General features: G+C 43.8%; 1 protein-coding gene across 1 annotated transcript; it reads right to left on the bottom strand.

Annotated features, from left to right (window-relative positions):
• Positions 1–8,873: 8,873 nt before the first annotated feature.
• Positions 8,874–10,187, bottom strand: LOC138525879 (pyrroline-5-carboxylate reductase 1-like). The gene has a single exon (XM_069636167.1). It carries the CDS (start codon positions 10,185–10,187, stop codon positions 8,874–8,876), a length of 1,314 nt encoding a protein of 437 aa, XP_069492268.1.
• Between the last annotated feature and the right edge of the window lie 11,252 nt (positions 10,188–21,439).

Here is a 21,439-nt window from a genome sequence, read left to right as displayed (position 1 = left end):
CCAAGAACAGATGAGTTGGTGGATAAACTTGGCGCCGCCAAGTTCCTCAGCACATTTGACTTGACGTCAGGCTATTGGCAAATAGCCCTGACAGACCATGCCAAGGAGAAAACTGCATTTTCTACCCCCCGTTGGCTAAAACCAGTTTAAGGTAATGCCTTTCGGATTGAACAATGCACCTGCTACGTTTCAACAGATGGTAAACCAGGTTCTGAATGGGATGGAGGACTTCTGCATGGCATACTTGGATGACATCGCAGTGTTCAGCAATTCCTGGGAAGAACATGTAACCCACCTGAGAGATGTTTTGCAGGCTCTTGGACAAGCCAATCTGACCATAAAGGCGAGCAAATGCCAAATTGGACAGAGTAAGGTAGTCTAACTTGGGCATGAGGTAGGCGGTGGAGAAATAAGGCCTTTGCTCAGTAAAATTGAAGCTGTGCAAATTGGACAACACCGACTACTCAAACCCAGGTGAGAGCCTTCCTATGCCTCACTGGGTATTACAGGAATTTCATAGAGAACTATGGGACCATAGCTTCTCCACTGAATGTCATCTCCTCGCCCAAATTTCCTAAGAAGTTTAGATGGAACGAGGAGTGCAATCAGGCTTTTGAAAACCTGAAAAAGGCTCTTTGCCAAGCCCCAGTACTCAGAGCTCCTGATTACCGCCAACACTTCATTGTGCAGACAGATGCTTCAAATGTAGGAATAGGTGCTGTACTTAGTCAACTGGATGGGAAAGGTAGGGAGCACCCCGTTTGCTTCATCAGCCGCAAGCTGAAGGATCCTGAAACAAGGTGGGCAACAATCGAAAGAGAGTGCTTTGCTATTGTGTGGGCGCTGAAGAAGTTTAGGCCGTACTTGTATGGTTCTACTTTTGTCATTCAGACTGACCACCAACCTTTGAGATGGTTAATGCAAATGAAAGGGGAAAACCCAAAACTATTGAGATGGTCTATCTGCCTGCAAGGGTTTGATTTCACCATTGAGCACAGGTCAGGATGTCACTACCAAAATGCTGATGGTCTCTCTAGGATGTATGTCATCGACTAGAGGTATGAGATTCATCCAGGAGTGGATTAAATCCTCCTGTCCCTTAGTCTGGGGGGGCGAGTGTTAGGGAGAATTCTCTGTTTAGGCTGAATTTCCTAACCTAGTGAGTCCCCCAGCAGCTTTGCTGGATTTCGGGAGTTTTTTTTTTCCATCCTGCCAAGAGTGAGACTCTTTTCCTCCCACTCTTGGACATGTATGTGTGTAATTCCTATGAATGTCAATGTGTTCTATGGGCTATGGGGTCTTTTACTCCATAGGGTCTCATATGTTTTTCTATGTGTGTTACACCGCACCTTACGTGCCGTAACACTGGGGCGTCCTAGCGGACCTCCACCATAGACTCCATACCCGGGGACTGACTACTGTCTCCCCGGGCATGTAAAGTCACCATTGGCTTTACTAGACCTAAATTTACTAACAGGACTAGTACAAACCATCTTATTGTGGACGTACTAGTAGGGGTAATTCGATTACTCCTGGATCTATTACTCGAGGGGGCACTGTCCCGTCCCCCCTCGTTGAGTTTTGGCTGGTGGCAGTGGAAACTACTTGTTATGTTCGACCCCGAACCTAACCCTATGGGATTCGTCCCATTGTTGGAGATTGACCCTTTTTCTCGTTAATCTCTAGCGTACCACCGATCTACTTATCTTAAATAGGTTTATCGGATGGTATTTTCTGCCAGAACTCGGTTTGTAAAATGGCGTCTGTGTTCGTCTCTGTGACTCCTAAACCAAAGGTTGAGCCCTTTGTTCCACTTTTGGCGGGCTCCGTACAGAGACCCTCCAAAGTGGTGCCATTCTGTCTGGGTTACCACAGGGGTGTGGGAGGGGGTTTAGGCACCCTGGACCGAGTTGCCTTGCCAACTCCGGTCGCACTCTGGAGCGATTGGCCCAAGTGGTGAGCCTTCCCGCTCACCACTTAGCATGTGTTGATTGACAGCTAGGCTGAATGAATGGGGGTTTTCTGCATAAAAGCAGGGCTTTTGGGACTGGATCTTCAGAATTCGGCACAGGACCTAAGAATCCGACGAGGGTAACGCTGAGCCGACCTGCAACGACGACACCTCCGGTGGAGCCCTGCTGAGCCGACTCACCACTTCCCGACGACAGAGGAGATCTCCGTGCCGGAGAGTCTCTTCCCCTGACTGGTGGGAACAACCAGTCCCCTTTGCTTTTTATTCGCCTCAGGACGCAGTGGTCGAATTGCCCGTGCAGCGCACCCTGGCAACCGGATAGCCACTACCACTGTACCGCGACCAAAAGGTGGTGCCTTGTGACGGAGCACTCCGCGGCTGGTCTCTTCCCTGGTGGTGCACCGGACTTCACTTTTCTTCGACGACGAGAACCTCTCTACTCTTGGCAAAGACCCGACGTGCATCCACCACCAGGAACAACTGCCCCCGCCGGAGCTGCCCTCCAAAACAAGGTACCGTGCCCGCCTGGCTTCCCTTTCGATCGGTTCGAGTGAGGTGTCTTAATCCTCTCCGTTCCGTTGGGTTGCCTCCAAGCTTTTCTCATTTATTGTTCTGAACTGGTTCAATCTGCCGATAACAATTTGCTACAAAGACTTGAATGCATCTCCACTAGAGACTTTTTGGGACATTGCGCCTTGCCTCTCTCCGAGTGGGCCTGGCCTCTGAACTTTATGATCTATTGTGATTCTTGCCTTCCTGCCTTGTATTTTATCCGATAGGAACGAACTGTGTTGATTTCGTAACCTGCCTATCTTTTTCTCTCCCTTCCTAACTAATATTCGAGTGTCATCTAGGTTGAGGTATACACCTCTGTCTGTAAATAAGTGGTACAGGTAGAACCTAGAGTTGTCGAAATATTGCTAGGGGGATTGATCGTTTTCTACTCCGTAGAGTAATTGTGTTTGATTTGTTTGCCCTGATAGTGCCATAGTGTTTTCCATAGATGTTCCGTTATAAATAAATACCTTAATATCTTTACACTGAGCCTCGTTGCGTGTTTGCTTGTCTTACTGTGAAGAATTGCCCTATCTTGTATACTCCACATACTGCCTAACTCTTCTTGAGGGAAGTCTGACTGCTCAGCCACAGCTACCAAGTGAATCTGTGTGGTACAGACTGCTACCAAGTGGGTTCACCGCCAAACACCTGTAGTCCTAAATCTTTTGCAGTGGTCCCAGAGGGAACTGCACACGTTTCCGCCTAACCCAAGCTATCCCTTCTTCTGGCTGAGAAGGATATCATGATGCCACTAATGGCTGTAGCAGAATATCTCTTGTGGTGAGCGCCCTCTAGTGTTTTTACTGTAACAGTGCTGTGTGATGCGGTCCCTTTCCTGGACGGAATTGGATATGAAGCTATGCCTTCTTCTGGCTGAGAAGGATATCATGATGCCACTGTCTTGAAGAGCATATGTTGAACTTTCCCTTATGGCCTGGCTGAAACATGGTATCACTGTCTCTACTGGATGTAATAAGATGGCATGGTGCAATGAGCATTCGCTACTGACTGTAATAGGAGCTCACTGTGTGATGAGCTGCCTCTACTGCATGTAATAAGATGGCATGGTGCAATGAGCACCTCTGCTGACTGTAATAGGAGCTCACTGTGTGATGAGCTGCCTCTACTGCATGTAATAAGATGGCATGGTGCAATGAGCACCTCTGCTGACTGTAATAGGAGCTCACTGTGTGATGAGCTGCCTCTACTGCATGTAATAAGATGGCATGGTGCAATGAGCACCTCTGCTGACTGTAATAGGAGCTCACTGTGTGATGAGCTGCCTCTACTGCATGTAATAAGATGGCATGATGCAATGAGCACCTCTGCTGACTGTAATAGGAGCTCACTGTGTGATGAGCTGCCTCTACTGCATGTAATAAGATGGCATGGTGCAATGAGCACCTCTGCTGACTGTAATAGGAGCTCACTGTGTGATGAGCTGCCTCTACTGGATGTAATAAGATGACATGATGCAATGAGCACCTCTGCTGACTGTAATAGGAGCTCACTGTGTGATGAGCTGCCTCTAATGGATGTAATAAGATGGCATGATGCAATGAGCACCTCTGCTGACTGTAATAGGAGCTCACTGTGTGATGAGCTGCCTCTACTGGATGTAATAAGATGGCATGATGCAATGAGCACCTCTGCTGACTGTAATAGGAGCTCACTGTGTGATGAGCTGCCTCTACCGGATGTAATAAGATGGCATGATGCAATGAGCACCTCTGCTGACTGTAAAAGGAGCTCACTGTGTGATGAGCTGCCTCTACTGCATGTAATAAGATGGCATGATGCAATGAGCACCTCTGCTGACTGTAATAGGAGCTCACTGTGTGATGAGCTGCCTCTACCGGATGTAATAAGATGGCATGATGCAATGAGCACCTCTGCTGACTGTAAAAGGAGCTCACTGTGTGATGAGCTGCCTCTACTGCATGTAATAAGATGGCATGATGCAATGAGCACCCACTGCTGACTGTAAAAGGAGCTCACTGTGTGATGAGCTCCCTCTACTGGATGTAATAAGATGGCATGATGCAATGAGCACCTCTGCTGACTGTAATAGGAGCTCACTGTGTGATGAGCTGCCTCTACTGGATGTAATAAGATGGCATGGTGCAATGAGCACCTCTGCTGACTGTAATAGGAGCTCACTGTGTGATGAGCTGCCTCTACTGGATGTAATAAGATGGCATGGTGCAATGAGCACCTCTGCTGACTGTAATAGGAGCTCACTGTGTGATGAGCTGCCTCTACTGGATGTAATAAATGGCATGATGCAATGAGCACCTCTGCTGGCTGTAATAGGAGCTCACTGTGTGATGAGCTGCCTCTACTGCATGTAATAAGATGGCATGGTGCAATGAGTACCCGCTGCTGACTGTAATAGGAGCTCACTGTGTGATGAGCTCCCTCTACTGGATGTAATATGATGGCATGATGCAATGAGCACCTCTGCTGACTGTAATAGGAGCTCACTGTGTGATGAGCTGCCTCTACTGCATGTAATAAGATGGCATGGTGCAATGAGTACCCGCTGCTGACTGTAATAGGAGCTCACTGTGTGATGAGCTCCCTCTACTGGATGTAATATGATGGCATGATGCAATGAGCACCTCTGCTGACTGTAATAGGAGCTCACTGTGTGATGAGCTGCCTCTACTGCATGTAATAAGATGGCATGGTGCAATGAGTACCCGCTGCTGACTGTAATAGGAGCTCACTGTGTGATGAGCTCCCTCTACTGGATGTAATATGATGGCATGATGCAATGAGCACCTCTGCTGACTGTAATAGGAGCTCACTGTGTGATGAGCTGCCTCTACTGCATGTAATAAGATGGCATGGTGCAATGAGTACCCGCTGCTGACTGTAATAGGAGCTCACTGTGTGATGAGCTCCCTCTACTGGATGTAATATGATGGCATGATGCAATGAGCACCTCTGCTGACTGTAATAGGAGCTCACTGTGTGATGAGCTGCCTCTACTGCATGTAATAAGATGGCATGGTGCAATGAGTACCCGCTGCTGACTGTAATAGGAGCTCACTGTGTGATGAGCTCCCTCTACTGGATGTAATAAGATGGCATGGTGCAATGAGTACCCGCTGCTGACTGTAATAGGAGCTCACTGTGTGATGAGCTCCCTCTACTGGATGTAATATGATGGCATGGTTCAATGAGCACCCGCTACTGACTGTAATAGGAGCTCACTGTGTGATGAGCTGCCTCTACTGCATGTAATAAGATGGCATGGTGCAATGAGCACCTCTGCTGACTGTAAAAGGAGTTCACTGTGTGATGAGCTCCCTCTACTGGATGTAATAAGATGGCATGGTGCAATGAGCACCTCTGCTGACTGTAATAGGAGCTCACTGTGTGATGAGCTGCCTCTACTGCATGTAATAAGATGGCATGGTGCAATGAGCACCTCTGCTGACTGTAATAGGAGCTCACTGTGTGATGAGCTGCCTCTACTGCATGTAATAAGATGGCATGATGCAATGAGCACCTCTGCTGACTGTAATGGGAGCTCACTGTGTGATGAGCTGCCTCTACTGCATGTAATAAGATGGCATGGTGCAATGAGCACCTCTGCTGACTGTAATGGGAGCTCACTGTGTGATGAGCTGCCTCAACTGCATGTAATAAGATGGCATGGTGCAATGAGTACCCGCTGCTGACTGTAATAGGAGCTCACTGTGTGATGAGCTCCCTCTACTGGATGTAATATGATGGCATGATGCAATGAGCACCTCTGCTGACTGTAATAGGAGCTCACTGTGTGATGAGCTGCCTCTACTGCATGTAATAAGATGGCATGGTGCAATGAGTACCCGCTGCTGACTGTAATAGGAGCTCACTGTGTGATGAGCTCCCTCTACTGGATGTAATATGATGGCATGGTTCAATGAGCACCCGCTACTGACTGTAATAGGAGCTCACTGTGTGATGAGCTGCCTCTACTGCATGTAATAAGATGGCATGGTGCAATGAGCACCTCTGCTGACTGTAAAAGGAGTTCACTGTGTGATGAGCTCCCTCTACTGGATGTAATAAGATGGCATGGTGCAATGAGCACCTCTGCTGACTGTAATAGGAGCTCACTGTGTGATGAGCTGCCTCTACTGCATGTAATAAGATGGCATGGTGCAATGAGCACCTCTGCTGACTGTAATGGGAGCTCACTGTGTGATGAGCTGCCTCTACTGCATGTAATAAGATGGCATGGTGCAATGAGCACCCACTGCTGACTGTAAAAGGAGCTCACTGTGTGATGAGCTCCCTCTACTGGATGTAATAAGATGGCATGATGCAATGAGCACCTCTGCTGACTGTAATAGGAGCTCACTGTGTGATGAGCTGCCTCTACTGCATGTAATAAGATGGCATGGTGCAATGAGCACCTCTGCTGACTGTAATAGGAGCTCACTGTGTGATGAGCTGCCTCTACTGCATGTAATAAGATGGCATGGTGCAATGAGCACCTCTGCTGACTGTAATAGGAGCTCACTGTGTGATGAGCTGCCTCTACTGCATGTAATAAGATGGCATGGTGCAATGAGCACCTCTGCTGACTGTAAAAGGAGTTCACTGTGTGATGAGCTCCCTCTACTGGATGTAATAAGATGGCATGGTGCAATGAGCACCTCTGCTGACTGTAATAGGAGCTCACTGTGTGATGAGCTGCCTCTACTGCATGTAATAAGATGGCATGGTGCAATGAGCACCTCTGCTGACTGTAATAGGAGCTCACTGTGTGATGAGCTGCCTCTACTGCATGTAATAAGATGGCATGGTGCAATGAGCACCCACTGCTGACTGTAAAAGGAGCTCACTGTGTGATGAGCTCCCTCTACTGGATGTAATAAGATGGCATGATGCAATGAGTACCCGCTGCTGACTGTAATAGGAGCTCACTGTGTGATGAGCTGCCTCTACTGGATGTAATAAGATGGCATGATGCAATGAGCACCTCTGCTGACTGTAATACGAGCTCACTGTGTGATGAGCTGCCTCTACTGCATGTAATAAGATGGCATGGTGCAATGAGCACCTCTGCTGACTGTAATAGGAGCTCACTGTGTGATGAGCTGCCTCTACTGCATGTAATAAGATGGCATGGTGCAATGAGCACCTCTGCTGACTGTAATAGGAGCTCACTCTGTGATGAGCTGCCTCTACTGCATGTAATAAGATGGCATGGTGCAATGAGCACCCACTGCTGACTGTAAAAGGAGTTCACTGTGTGATGGGCTCCCTCTACTGGCTGGAATTGGATATCAAGCTATCGTTGTGTAACACGTTCCCTCTACTGGCTGCAAGGGGATATCACAGTGCGACCAGCTTTCTTTACCGACGGTGGCTCTGATCCAGATAATCAGCGCCTGGGGATATTTGACTGGTGATTTGAACAGGCTGTCTCAGTGTTGGATCCGCCTCTTGCAGTGGATGGTGGCAGCTGAGTTCCTTCACTTTCTGGGACAGGGCTATGAGTTAGAATGATGCTTCCCTCAAGGCCCTCTCCTTCTCTTTCAGTCATCCCGAGGTTTTGCCAGGAGCTTCCGGGCTTACTTTCAGCTTTTAGAGGAGGTTCCATGTATTTTTCTCTGATATTGTGGACAGGATGTACAGTGAAGTTAAGAGCTCGCCGTCTCATTTCCTGAAGGGTGGTCTAAAGAGCAGTGGCAGCTGGTGAGTTAGAAAGCTGGCGGCGCCTAAAGTCCCTGGTGTGAGTGAGCGAGAGCAGCGAGCAAACCCACACCACTCCAAGGCTGGTGTGTGTTGGTTCTCCCCCCACGAAATATTTTGAAAAATGGCCTTCAAAGTGTGCAATTTACTGTCCAAACCCACCGAAACGTGACCTAAAAAGAATTAGGTTTTACATACTAATGGTGGTACATTATTCTTACGTGTGCATGTGTGATGATGTATTTTACAGCAGCTTGTAATCTGTCAAGCACGGCCTATTATACATGTGAGAATGTTATATTGCCTGTTGAAAAAGGACTGGAGAGGGGGGTGGGTAGATATCATAATAAATGTTCCTTGGGTGGATAGCTCAGTGGGTTAAATGTGCACCTTTAAGATGTGTCTGCCTGAAGTTGCAGGTTCAAACCTCTGCAGACCTGAATCAGCCCTTGATCCCCCTGAGACAGATGCATTGAATGCCATCACATTTTGCAGTGATGATAGCTTGTGTTACAGTGCTTAGAAGCTGGGAATCAGGCATGAAACACTGGACATAACAATGGGATATGTCAACTATTCTTGTTGGCTACTGGACATGCTAAGGCACAGTAACATGAAACCATCAAGTTGACGGCCACTGGTAGTCCTATGGACACACAGCCACCTCCCTGGCTGTACCCTCACGAGTATGGCAAATTAGCCACAGAAAGACAGGCAAGACGCCTGCAAAAGGAGAAAGGCTTCTGACAGGGAGGGCTGTGCTGGAAATGCCACACTGCAGGCCACTTCCCCTGTACTGCTGTGCACACGTCAGCTGCATAGAGTGTACAAGAAAGGAACTCATCCCACTGAGGCTTCTTACACTTACTGCACGCTGCTTGTACTGCTTGTGCTGCTTGTGCTGCTTGTGCTGATTGTGCTGCTTGTGCTGCTTGTGCTGATTGTACTGCTTGTACTGCTTGTACTGCTTGTGCTGCTTGTTCTGCTTGTGCTGCTTATTCTGCTTGTGCTGCTTGTACTGCTTGTACTGCTTATTCTGCTTGTGCTGCTTGTACTGCTTGTGCTGCTTGTACTGCTTGTGCTGATTGTACTGCTTGTGCTGATTGTACTGCTTGTGCTGATTGTACTGCTTGTGCTGCTTGTGCTGATTGTACTGCTTGTACTGCTTGTACTGCTTATTCTGCTTGTGCTGCTTGTACTGCTTGTGCTGCTTGTACTGCTTGTGCTGCTTGTTCTGCTTGTGCTGCTTATTCTGCTTGTGCTGCTTGTTCTGCTTGTGCTGCTTATTCTGCTTGTGCTGCTTGTACTGCTTGTGCTGCTTGTTCTGCTTGTGCTGCTTATTCTGCTTGTGCTGCTTGTACTGCTTGTGCTGCTTGTTCTGCTTGTGCTGCTTATTCTGCTTGTGCTGCTTGTACTGCTTGTGCTGCTTGTACTGCTTGTGCTGCTTGTTCTGCTTGTGCTGCTTATTCTGCTTGTGCTGCTTGTACTGCTTGTGCTGCTTGTACTGCTTGTGCTGATTGTACTGCTTGTGCTGCTTGTGCTGATTGTACTGCTTGTGCTGCTTGTGCTGATTGTACTGCTTGTACTGCTTGTACTGCTTGTGCTGCTTGTTCTGCTTGTGCTGCTTATTCTGCTTGTGCTGCTTGTACTGCTTGTGCTGCTTGTACTGCTTGTGCTGATTGTACTGCTTGTGCTGCTTGTGCTGATTGTACTGCTTGTACTGCTTGTACTGCTTGTGCTGCTTGTTCTGCTTGTGCTGCTTATTCTGCTTGTGCTGCTTGTACTGCTTGTGCTGCTTGTGCTGATTGTACTGCTTGTACTGCTTGTGCTGCTTGTGCTGCTTGTGCTGCTTGTACTGCTTGTGCTGCTTGTACTGCTTGTGCTTCTTGTGCTGCTTGTGCCCAGCGCTGGGCCTCCTGCTGGTCACTGCAGGGGTTTGGCCTAAATGGGGTGGCAGCATTAGGAAAGGACAGTGGTGCTCTCCTGGCCCATGAGACTGTCTCTGCCCCAAACCTCAAGAAACAGAAAAGGTATGTCCAGAGCAAAATATGTTTAGAAAAAATGTATCCAAATTTATTAAAGGTGATACAAAAATTGAAAACTAGTGAATAAATCACACAAAATTATTATACACTGATCATTTTAACATAACAGAACAGCAGCAACAATATGCCGAAAATCGGCTAAAACTTCATCACTCATACTCAACATACATAGTACATTCATACACACACAACTCATCATACCGTGGCATACATCCAAAGTACTAAAAACACAGAAAACATGCTAAGAACCAATGGGGAAGAGGAATTCATAACTAGTCCCCATAATAACACACATTATTGCGGTGTTTACAAACAATAGAAATAATTCACAAACAATCTATTGTCAGGGTGGATAGGAAGAACAGATGCAAAGATCACATCCCTGTAGAATTTTTCTCTCAACCGGTTTCGACGTGTAGTAGTGGTTAACTGAACGTCTTCCTCAGGAGGTGGGTGTTACCATTCTGAAAAACAAGTACGCAAAAGCGACTATAAGCTACTACATGAAAAAGTCTTTGCCGACTGCCTGTAACATACAATTAAAGAAGGAGAAAAAGGACTGCTGCTAGCAGCCTAAGTTATTAAAAACAATTAAGAACCGTGTATACCATAGTGAAAATAAGCATATACGGCCCCCGCTACAACAGCTGTGTAAACCAGAACAAGAGGGTAAGTGACTCCCAAAAGAGAACCGTGCAAGATGAAAGGGAACCTTCAAGACCATGGTGGATCGGCAACAAGAATATATATATATAATAATATATATCTAAATACCAAAAAAGCCTGACCAATGGCAATGTCTGTATCTAAAAAAGACTAGTAGTGGACTAACCTGATGGAAACCTAGCTGCTGCAAAAATCTATGCAGTGTAGTGTGGCCAGTCACGCGAGACAATTCAGGACTAAAACATGACCTGAAACCAGAAACAAGACCAGAATGCACTAGGTCAGATAAATAAAAGACCTAGGTTCAAAGTGGAGTGCCTATGACTAAGGCAAAAATAATAATAATAGCTCACCTGGAGGGCGCCCCATGCAGTTTAAGATGATCCAGCGCTGCATGTATTTGAAAAGTGAAGAGGCAGCGCAACTTAGCCTGAGCCTTCAGCGCCGTCTGCAGATGACTACAAAAGTGGCAAAAGAGCTTCATTACAATGTTGAATGGCAAGCAGTGACCCACGGCTTACCAAAGTGCAAGGGCACTGCTTAAAATGCATCTAAAAGATCTCCAATAAAATGGGAGGAAGCCTACAGACAACCACGCCGTTCTGGGGGATCCAAAAGGTGTTTAAATGTAAATGCACGAAAAGCCCAATAAATCAAATGGAGCTACGAGCACAATTGAAATGAGAAGGTAAACTTAAAAGCAAATGGCAGCAGTTTAAGATAAACGGTGCTATGTTTAAAAATAAACACACGAAGTGCCAAATATATCAATTGGAGCAGCTCGCACAATTGAAATGTGATAGTGAGCTCAAAGGCAACAAACAGTAGTCTAAAGGGCGACGCTGCAAAGTTAATTATACAGAGGATTGTAGCTGAAAAGCTATTAACATTGCAGGAAGGCTGGCCACACGCTTACCTGCCAAACGGTTGCTGTATAATGAAATTGTCCAGCAACGAGGGAGAACAGATGGTAATCTCTTTGTTTAAAACTAGTTGTAAATTCGAAACGCTACGCATGCGTGTATGGACCTGCAAGGAGTGGCTGGCTACAGCCAGTAGTAAACAAAAGTCTTTTTAAAGGCAAAACTAAAGACTGACTGCGCATGTCAGCAAGTGCTGCCAGTAAAGATATTCCACGAGCAAAACAAAGCGCAAATAATGCAGCCCAAATTAAAAGGAAATGATGATGAAAAACGCCGCTGCTGATAGAAAAAATAATAATAAATAAACACTAGAAATGGATATACATCAGAATAAAACGCAGCGTAAATAAATTTTGGGCTGCCATCACCACACCAAGTGAATTCTGGGAGTTGTAGTCCAATTTAGGCCAGCACCATATAACAGGCACCATATCTCTAAGCAATTCTAGAGCTACTATACAATGACTAAAAGAGTGTTTATAGACCAGAGATAGGCAAGAAAGATGGTAAGAAAGCTTAGGCTGAAAAGGCGATAATCTAATGTAAATGATGTTAAATTGTGTCAATTAAACTAAATAGCTAAACAGTCATAATAGCCATAGAGGGCAAATAGAGAAATGCAGAACAAGCTTGCTAGCGACTATTGAAGTCCCACGACTCCAATGTGTTAAGGCCTTTGTGGAGTGTTTTTAAATTAAACATCCACATTTGTTCCTTGTAGGACAATTTATTAGCCAGTTGTATTGTGTTATTAGCAAAACATTTTTCCAAACAAAACCAGATTAAAGAGTCTGGGTTGTGTCCCATTTCTACGCAATGAATCACTAGTGGAGCCGAAAGGTTGCGTGTTCTAATTTTAGACCGGTGCTCATTGATACGTAGATGGACTTCCCTAGAGGTTTTACCTACGTACAAAAGCTGACACGGGCACTGGATAGCATAAATAACATTCTTACTTTTGCACGTAGTGAATGTACGTAGTGCCCAAGATCTACCATTGTAAGAAAAGTCTGTAATTTTTTAGAAAATTTACAAGCTACGCACGAAGTGCACGGATAATGGCCTTTAACCTGATTCAGGTTAGTATCTCTGACCTGGTTAATGCGAACAGGAAGTCTGGAGGCCCGGGTTAGTTTCTGCCCTAAATTTTTGCTTTTTTTAAAAGCAAATAAAGGTTTCTCTAACTGGAGATCTGTGGAATTAAGGATCCTCCAATTTTTCAGAACAATAGCTTTAATTGTCTCACTATGTTGGCAAAAAGTGGACACACAAACTAACTGTTCTTTGTCCACAATTTTGTTTTTAGGTCTTAAAAGGGCATCCCGATTGGTATATCGCGCTCTTTTTCTTGAATGTTTGATAAGTTTACGCGGGTATCCGCGATCTAGCAATCTAGTCTGTAGTACCGAGCTCTATAGAAAACCCACAGAAAGGAACATGACACTACAGTTTGAAAGCCAACACCCTAAAAGTCTTTTACGTAATCTCCCTTATGGGATGTTTTTACGGTTACGCCGCAATTGTTCCAACCTTATACAATTTAATACTCATGCGGACGTACTACAGACTAGATTGCTAGATCGCGGATACCCGCGTAAACTTATCAAACATTCAAGAAAAAGAGCGCGATATACCAATCGGGATGCCCTTTTAAGACCTAAAAACAAAATTGTGGACAAAGAACAGTTAGTTTGTGTGTCCACTTTTTGCCAACATAGTGAGACAATTAAAGCTATTGTTCTGAAAAATTGGAGGATCCTTAATTCCACAGATCTCCAGTTAGAGAAACCTTTATTTGCTTTTAAAAAAAGCAAAAATTTAGGGCAGAAACTAACCCGGGCCTCCAGACTTCCTGTTCGCATTAACCAGGTCAGAGATACTAACCTGAATCAGGTTAAAGGCCATTATCCGTGCACTTCGTGCGTAGCTTGTAAATTTTCTAAAAAAATTACAGACTTTTCTTACAATGGTAGATCTTGGGCACTACGTACATTCACTACGTGCAAAAGTAAGAATGTTATTTATGCTATCCAGTGCCCGTGTCAGCTTTTGTACGTAGGTAAAACCTCTAGGGAAGTCCATCTACGTATCAATGAGCACCGGTCTAAAATTAGAACACGCAACCTTTCGGCTCCACTAGTGATTCATTGCGTAGAAATGGGACACAACCCAGACTCTTTAATCTGGTTTTGTTTGGAAAAATGTTTTGCTAATAACACAATACAACTGGCTAATAAATTGTCCTACAAGGAACAAATGTGGATGTTTAATTTAAAAACACTCCACAAAGGCCTTAACACATTGGAGTCGTGGGACTTCAATAGTCGCTAGCAAGCTTGTTCTGCATTTCTCTATTTGCCCTCTATGGCTATTATGACTGTTTAGCTATTTAGTTTAATTGACACAATTTAACATCATTTACATTAGATTATCGCCTTTTCAGCCTAAGCTTTCTTACCATCTTTCTTGCCTATCTCTGGTCTATAAACACTCTTTTAGTCATTGTATAGTAGCTCTAGAATTGCTTAGAGATATGGTGCCTGTTATATGGTGCTGGCCTAAATTGGACTACAACTCCCAGAATTCACTTGGTGTGGTGATGGCAGCCCAAAATTTATTTACGCTGCGTTTTATTCTGATGTATATCCATTTCTAGTGTTTATTTATTATTATTTTTTCTATCAGCAGCGGCGTTTTTCATCATCATTTCCTTTTAATTTGGGCTGCATTATTTGCGCTTTGTTTTGCTCGTGGAATATCTTTACTGGCAGCACTTGCTGACATGCGCAGTCAGTCTTTAGTTTTGCCTTTAAAAAGACTTTTGTTTACTACTGGCTGTAGCCAGCCACTCCTTGCAGGTCCATACACGCATGCGTAGCGTTTCGAATTTACAACTAGTTTTAAACAAAGAGATTACCATCTGTTCTCCCTCGTTGCTGGACAATTTCATTATACAGCAACCGTTTGGCAGGTAAGCGTGTGGCCAGCCTTCCTGCAATGTTAATAGCTTTTCAGCTACAATCCTCTGTATAATTAACTTTGCAGCGTCGCCCTTTAGACTACTGTTTGTTGCCTTTGAGCTCACTATCACATTTCAATTGTGCGAGCTGCTCCAATTGATATATTTGGCACTTCGTGTGTTTATTTTTAAACATAGCACCGTTTATCTTAAACTGCTGCCATTTGCTTTTAAGTTTACCTTCTCATTTCAATTGTGCTCGTAGCTCCATTTGATTTATTGGGCTTTTCGTGCATTTACATTTAAACACCTTTTGGATCCCCCAGAACGGCGTGGTTGTCTGTAGGCTTCCTCCCATTTTATTGGAGATCTTTTAGATGCATTTTAAGCAGTGCCCTTGCACTTTGGTAAGCCGTGGGTCACTGCTTGCCATTCAACATTGTAATGAAGCTCTTTTGCCACTTTTGTAGTCATCTGCAGACGGCGCTGAAGGCTCAGGCTAAGTTGCGCTGCCTCTTCACTTTTCAAATACATGCAGCGCTGGATCATCTTAAACTGCATGGGGCGCCCTCCAGGTGAGCTATTATTATTATTTTTGCCTTAGTCATAGGCACTCCACTTTGAACCTAGGTCTTTTATTTATCTGACCTAGTGCATTCTGGTCTTGTTTCTGGTTTCAGGTCATGTTTTAGTCCTGAATTGTCTCGCGTGACTGGCCACACTACACTGCATAGATTTTTGCAGCAGCTAGGTTTCCATCAGGTTAGTCCACTACTAGTCTTTTTTAGATACAGACATTGCCATTGGTCAGGCTTTTTTGGTATTTAGATATATATTATTATATATATATATTCTTGTTGCCGATCCACCATGGTCTTGAAGGTTCCCTTTCATCTTGCACGGTTCTCTTTTGGGAGTCACTTACCCTCTTGTTCTGGTTTACACAGCTGTTGTAGCGGGGGCCGTATATGCTTATTTTCACTATGGTATACACGGTTCTTAATTGTTTTTAATAACTTAGGCTGCTAGCAGCAGTCCTTTTTCTCCTTCTTTAATTGTATGTTACAGGCAGTCGGCAAAGACTTTTTCATGTAGTAGCTTATAGTCGCTTTTGCGTACTTGTTTTTCAGAATGGTAACACCCACCTCCTGAGGAAGACGTTCAGTTAACCACTACTACACGTCGAAACCGGTTGAGAGAAAAATTCTACAGGGATGTGATCTTTGCATCTGTTCTTCCTATCCACCCTGACAATAGATTGTTTGTGAATTATTTCTATTGTTTGTAAACACCGCAATAATGTGTGTTATTATGGGGACTAGTTATGAATTCCTCTTCCCCATTGGTTCTTAGCATGTTTTCTGTGTTTTTAGTACTTTGGATGTATGCCACGGTATGATGAGTTGTGTGTGTATGAATGTACTATGTATGTTGAGTATGAGTGATGAAGTTTTAGCCGATTTTCGGCATATTGTTGCTGCTGTTCTGTTATGTTAAAATGATCAGTGTATAATAATTTTGTGTGATTTATTCACTAGTTTTCAATTTTTGTATCACCTTTAATAAATTTGGATACATTTTTTCTAAACATATTTTGCTCTGGACATACCTTTTCTGTTTCTTGATGTTATTATAATACTCTGGTCCAGAGGCTAGAGTTATCCTGCTCTTTTCAGTGTTTGCATTATTTCAGCCCACGGCTGTGCAGGTTTTCCTGTTTGTTAAGTAGTTTCTTGTTGTTTGGGTTTGAATTCCCTTTTAATAATTTACTTCAGCTTTGTATTTTTCAGAACCAGATCCGTGACTAGTTTAGTGGAGAGAACCAGATAGACCATGGCTGAATCGGATACTATTTCGTTTACAGAAGCCCAAATAGCCGAGCTTATAGAGGGTCCTTCATTCTTTGATAACTTACAATTACCCAACCAAGAGACTAATATCTCGGGGGACGCGGTCCTTAGACTAAAAAAGAAGCAGTTTCGCACTGAAATGCATGGGCATGTTTTAAAACAATATCTTAAATCCAGTATTATTCCACAGGGTTTACAAGTTAAAATTATCCCGTGCCTATTCCTGGACGACACAGAATATAAGGTAGCATTTAGTCAGGTTGCCACAAAATGCAGCCGTGACCTCCTAGTTCTCACGATTACTACCGCTCAGAGAGTCAGCAAGAAAATTATGGAGACAGTGTTGGAGCAAGAGAAAGCCTTCTTATTAAATCCTCTCATCTCCGAAGCCAAACAAAAACTTGAACAAGTTGAGAAATCTCTTCAAGAATTTAAAAACATCACTATAGAAAAAAAGACCAATAAACTAAAAAAAGATATCTCAATGTTCAAAAAAGAGAGTGTATACCCTTATTTGGCTGAAGATTTTAACTTCCAAACGTTCTGGAAACAATCCAGTATCCAGAATGTGGGGTCGTACAGAAGACGTGGGGTCACCTTTTCTGATACATCTTCCAGTTCCTCTAGCAATGAAGATTCTACTAATTCGAACTTGGGGAACCACCCTTTTCGAGGAAGGGGCGGTCACAGAGGCCGCAGGAACTTCCAACAGGGCAGAGGCCCCCACAGGCAACCTTACTCGCAGGCTTTAAACGCCCCTCCACAAGGTCAGGGGCATCGCGATTTTCAAACCCGCAACCGGTCGTACCGGTGGTGAAAGAGGCCCTTCCTATTTTTAATTTGTCTTCTCGAATTATTTCTGAACCTGAGCTGGCAATCCTAAAACGTGGCCTCTCCTTTGTTCCGACACAGACCCCGAGTGCTATGCACCTTACTAATGAAGTCCAACAATTCCTCCGTAAGATTAGGCTAAGAGCCTTTTTTTCTGACAAAGAAAACACTTCTGAGCTTAATAAGTCAGGTCTGGTCAGACCTTCTTCTTTCACTCCCAATATAGCGGAACTTCCGGCTGAAGTCCTTGTCTTTGAAAAAATTGTGCTCAAAGAACTTGCTAAATGTCTCGAGAATCCCAGAAATAACATGAGGCCCAATCTTCAACTAGCCGAATTTCACGCCATCGAATCTCTCTCACAAGATCCATCCATTGTGATAAAGAGTGCTGATAAAGGCGGAGGTATAGTTGTTTGGGATTCGGGGTCATACGATCAAGAGGTCATTCGACTTCTTAACATTCCAGGCCATTACCGTAAAATGATTGCCGATCCTACTGCTTTGATCAAAAAGAAGATCTCCAGCCTTTCTGAAAAAGCACTTGAAGAGGGAATATTGTCTAAAAAAGAATTTGAGTTTATTAATTTCTCAGAGGAAAGAACTCCTCTTTTTTATATCATCCCCAAGATTCATAAAAACACATCTAACCCGCCTGGTCGTCCAATAGTCTCGGGATGCGGCTCTATTTTAGAGCCGTTATCCAAATACATAGATGTGTTTATTAAACCTTTGGCAATGGTGACGCCTACATTTCTGTTAGATTCTAGGGATGTTATTAATTTGGTGGAAGGCCTTCCATTTGATGCCTCCAAACAGATCTTGGTGGCCTTAGATATAGAGGCTCTTTATACCAATATTCCCCAAGATAAGGCTATTCAGTGCTTACAAATTATGTTGGACCGCCGACCATCTGCACATACGGTTCCCACTAATTTTTTGACCACATGTGTGGAATTGGTTCTTTGTAACAGTTTTTTTAAGTTCAAGGATGATTTTTTCACACAAACTAAAGGCACGTCAATGGGCTGTGCGTTTGCCCCCAACTTGGCTATTATTTTTATGGCCTTGTTTGAAGAGAATTTTGTTCTGAATGATGGTAATCCCTATATTACTAACATCAAGTTATACCGTCGGTATATTGACGACATCTTACTGCTATGGGAGGGTGATATTGCCACACTTGAACTTTTTGTTCAGTGGCTTAATCAAGTAGATATTAATATCAAATTTACCCTGGAACACTCTACCTCCCGTATCGCGTTCCTAGATCTATCGATTTACAGCGAGGATGGGTTCCTGCAGACCGAGCTCTATAGAAAACCCACAGAAAGGAACATGACACTACAGTTTGAAAGCCAACACCCTAAAAGTCTTTTACGTAATCTCCCTTATGGGATGTTTTTACGGTTACGCCGCAATTGTTCCAACCTTATACAATTTAATACTCATGCGGACGTACTACAGACTAGATTGCTAGATCGCGGATACCCGCGTAAACTTATCAAACATTCAAGAAAAAGAGCGCGATATACCAATCGGGATGCCCTTTTAAGACCTAAAAACAAAATTGTGGACAAAGAACAGTTAGTTTGTGTGTCCACTTTTTGCCAACATAGTGAGACAATTAAAGCTATTGTTCTGAAAAATTGGAGGATCCTTAATTCCACAGATCTCCAGTTAGAGAAACCTTTATTTGCTTTTAAAAAAAGCAAAAATTTAGGGCAGAAACTAACCCGGGCCTCCAGACTTCCTGTTCGCATTAACCAGGTCAGAGATACTAACCTGAATCAGGTTAAAGGCCATTATCCGTGCACTTCGTGCGTAGCTTGTAAATTTTCTAAAAAAATTACAGACTTTTCTTACAATGGTAGATCTTGGGCACTACGTACATTCACTACGTGCAAAAGTAAGAATGTTATTTATGCTATCCAGTGCCCGTGTCAGCTTTTGTACGTAGGTAAAACCTCTAGGGAAGTCCATCTACGTATCAATGAGCACCGGTCTAAAATTAGAACACGCAACCTTTCGGCTCCACTAGTGATTCATTGCGTAGAAATGGGACACAACCCAGACTCTTTAATCTGGTTTTGTTTGGAAAAATGTTTTGCTAATAACACAATACAACTGGCTAATAAATTGTCCTACAAGGAACAAATGTGGATGTTTAATTTAAAAACACTCCACAAAGGCCTTAACACATTGGAGTCGTGGGACTTCAATAGTCGCTAGCAAGCTTGTTCTGCATTTCTCTATTTGCCCTCTATGGCTATTATGACTGTTTAGCTATTTAGTTTAATTGACACAATTTAACATCATTTACATTAGATTATCGCCTTTTCAGCCTAAGCTTTCTTACCATCTTTCTTGCCTATCTCTGGTCTATAAACACTCTTTTAGTCATTGTATAGTAGCTCTAGAATTGCTTAGAGATATGGTGCCTGTTATATGGTGCTGGCCTAAATTGGACTACAACTCCCAGAATTCACTTGGTGTGGTGATGGCAGCCCAAAATTTATTTACGCTGCGTTTTATTCTGATGTATATCCATTTCTAGTGTTTATTTATTATTATTTTTTCTATCAGCAGCGGCGTTTTTCATCATCATTTCCTTTTAATTTGGGCTGCATTATTTGCGCTTTGTTTTGCTCGTGGAATATCTTTACTGGCAGCACTTGCTGACATGCGCAGTCAGTCTTTAGTTTTGCCTTTAAAAAGACTTTTGTTTACTACTGGCTGTAGCCAGCCACTCCTTGCAGGTCCATACACGCATGCGTAGCGTTTCGAATTTACAACTAGTTTTAAACAAAGAGATTACCATCTGTTCTCCCTCGTTGCTGGACAATTTCATTATACAGCAACCGTTTGGCAGGTAAGCGTGTGGCCAGCCTTCCTGCAATGTTAATAGCTTTTCAGCTACAATCCTCTGTATAATTAACTTTGCAGCGTCGCCCTTTAGACTACTGTTTGTTGCCTTTGAGCTCACTATCACATTTCAATTGTGCGAGCTGCTCCAATTGATATATTTGGCACTTCGTGTGTTTATTTTTAAACATAGCACCGTTTATCTTAAACTGCTGCCATTTGCTTTTAAGTTTACCTTCTCATTTCAATTGTGCTCGTAGCTCCATTTGATTTATTGGGCTTTTCGTGCATTTACATTTAAACACCTTTTGGATCCCCCAGAACGGCGTGGTTGTCTGTAGGCTTCCTCCCATTTTATTGGAGATCTTTTAGATGCATTTTAAGCAGTGCCCTTGCACTTTGGTAAGCCGTGGGTCACTGCTTGCCATTCAACATTGTAATGAAGCTCTTTTGCCACTTTTGTAGTCATCTGCAGACGGCGCTGAAGGCTCAGGCTAAGTTGCGCTGCCTCTTCACTTTTCAAATACATGCAGCGCTGGATCATCTTAAACTGCATGGGGCGCCCTCCAGGTGAGCTATTATTATTATTTTTGCCTTAGTCATAGGCACTCCACTTTGAACCTAGGTCTTTTATTTATCTGACCTAGTGCATTCTGGTCTTGTTTCTGGTTTCAGGTCATGTTTTAGTCCTGAATTGTCTCGCGTGACTGGCCACACTACACTGCATAGATTTTTGCAGCAGCTAGGTTTCCATCAGGTTAGTCCACTACTAGTCTTTTTTAGATACAGACATTGCCATTGGTCAGGCTTTTTTGGTATTTAGATATATATTATTATATATATATATTCTTGTTGCCGATCCACCATGGTCTTGAAGGTTCCCTTTCATCTTGCACGGTTCTCTTTTGGGAGTCACTTACCCTCTTGTTCTGGTTTACACAGCTGTTGTAGCGGGGGCCGTATATGCTTATTTTCACTATGGTATACACGGTTCTTAATTGTTTTTAATAACTTAGGCTGCTAGCAGCAGTCCTTTTTCTCCTTCTTTAATTGTATGTTACAGGCAGTCGGCAAAG

Source organism: Ambystoma mexicanum, chromosome 7p (assembly GCF_040938575.1).
Source record: "Ambystoma mexicanum isolate Mex_15411 chromosome 7p, UKY_AmexF1_1, whole genome shotgun sequence".
In the NCBI taxonomy this organism is placed as follows: domain Eukaryota; kingdom Metazoa; phylum Chordata; class Amphibia; order Caudata; family Ambystomatidae; genus Ambystoma; species Ambystoma mexicanum.
Note: the sequence above shows the minus strand (reverse complement) of the source record. Positions and strands in the feature narration are given on the sequence as shown.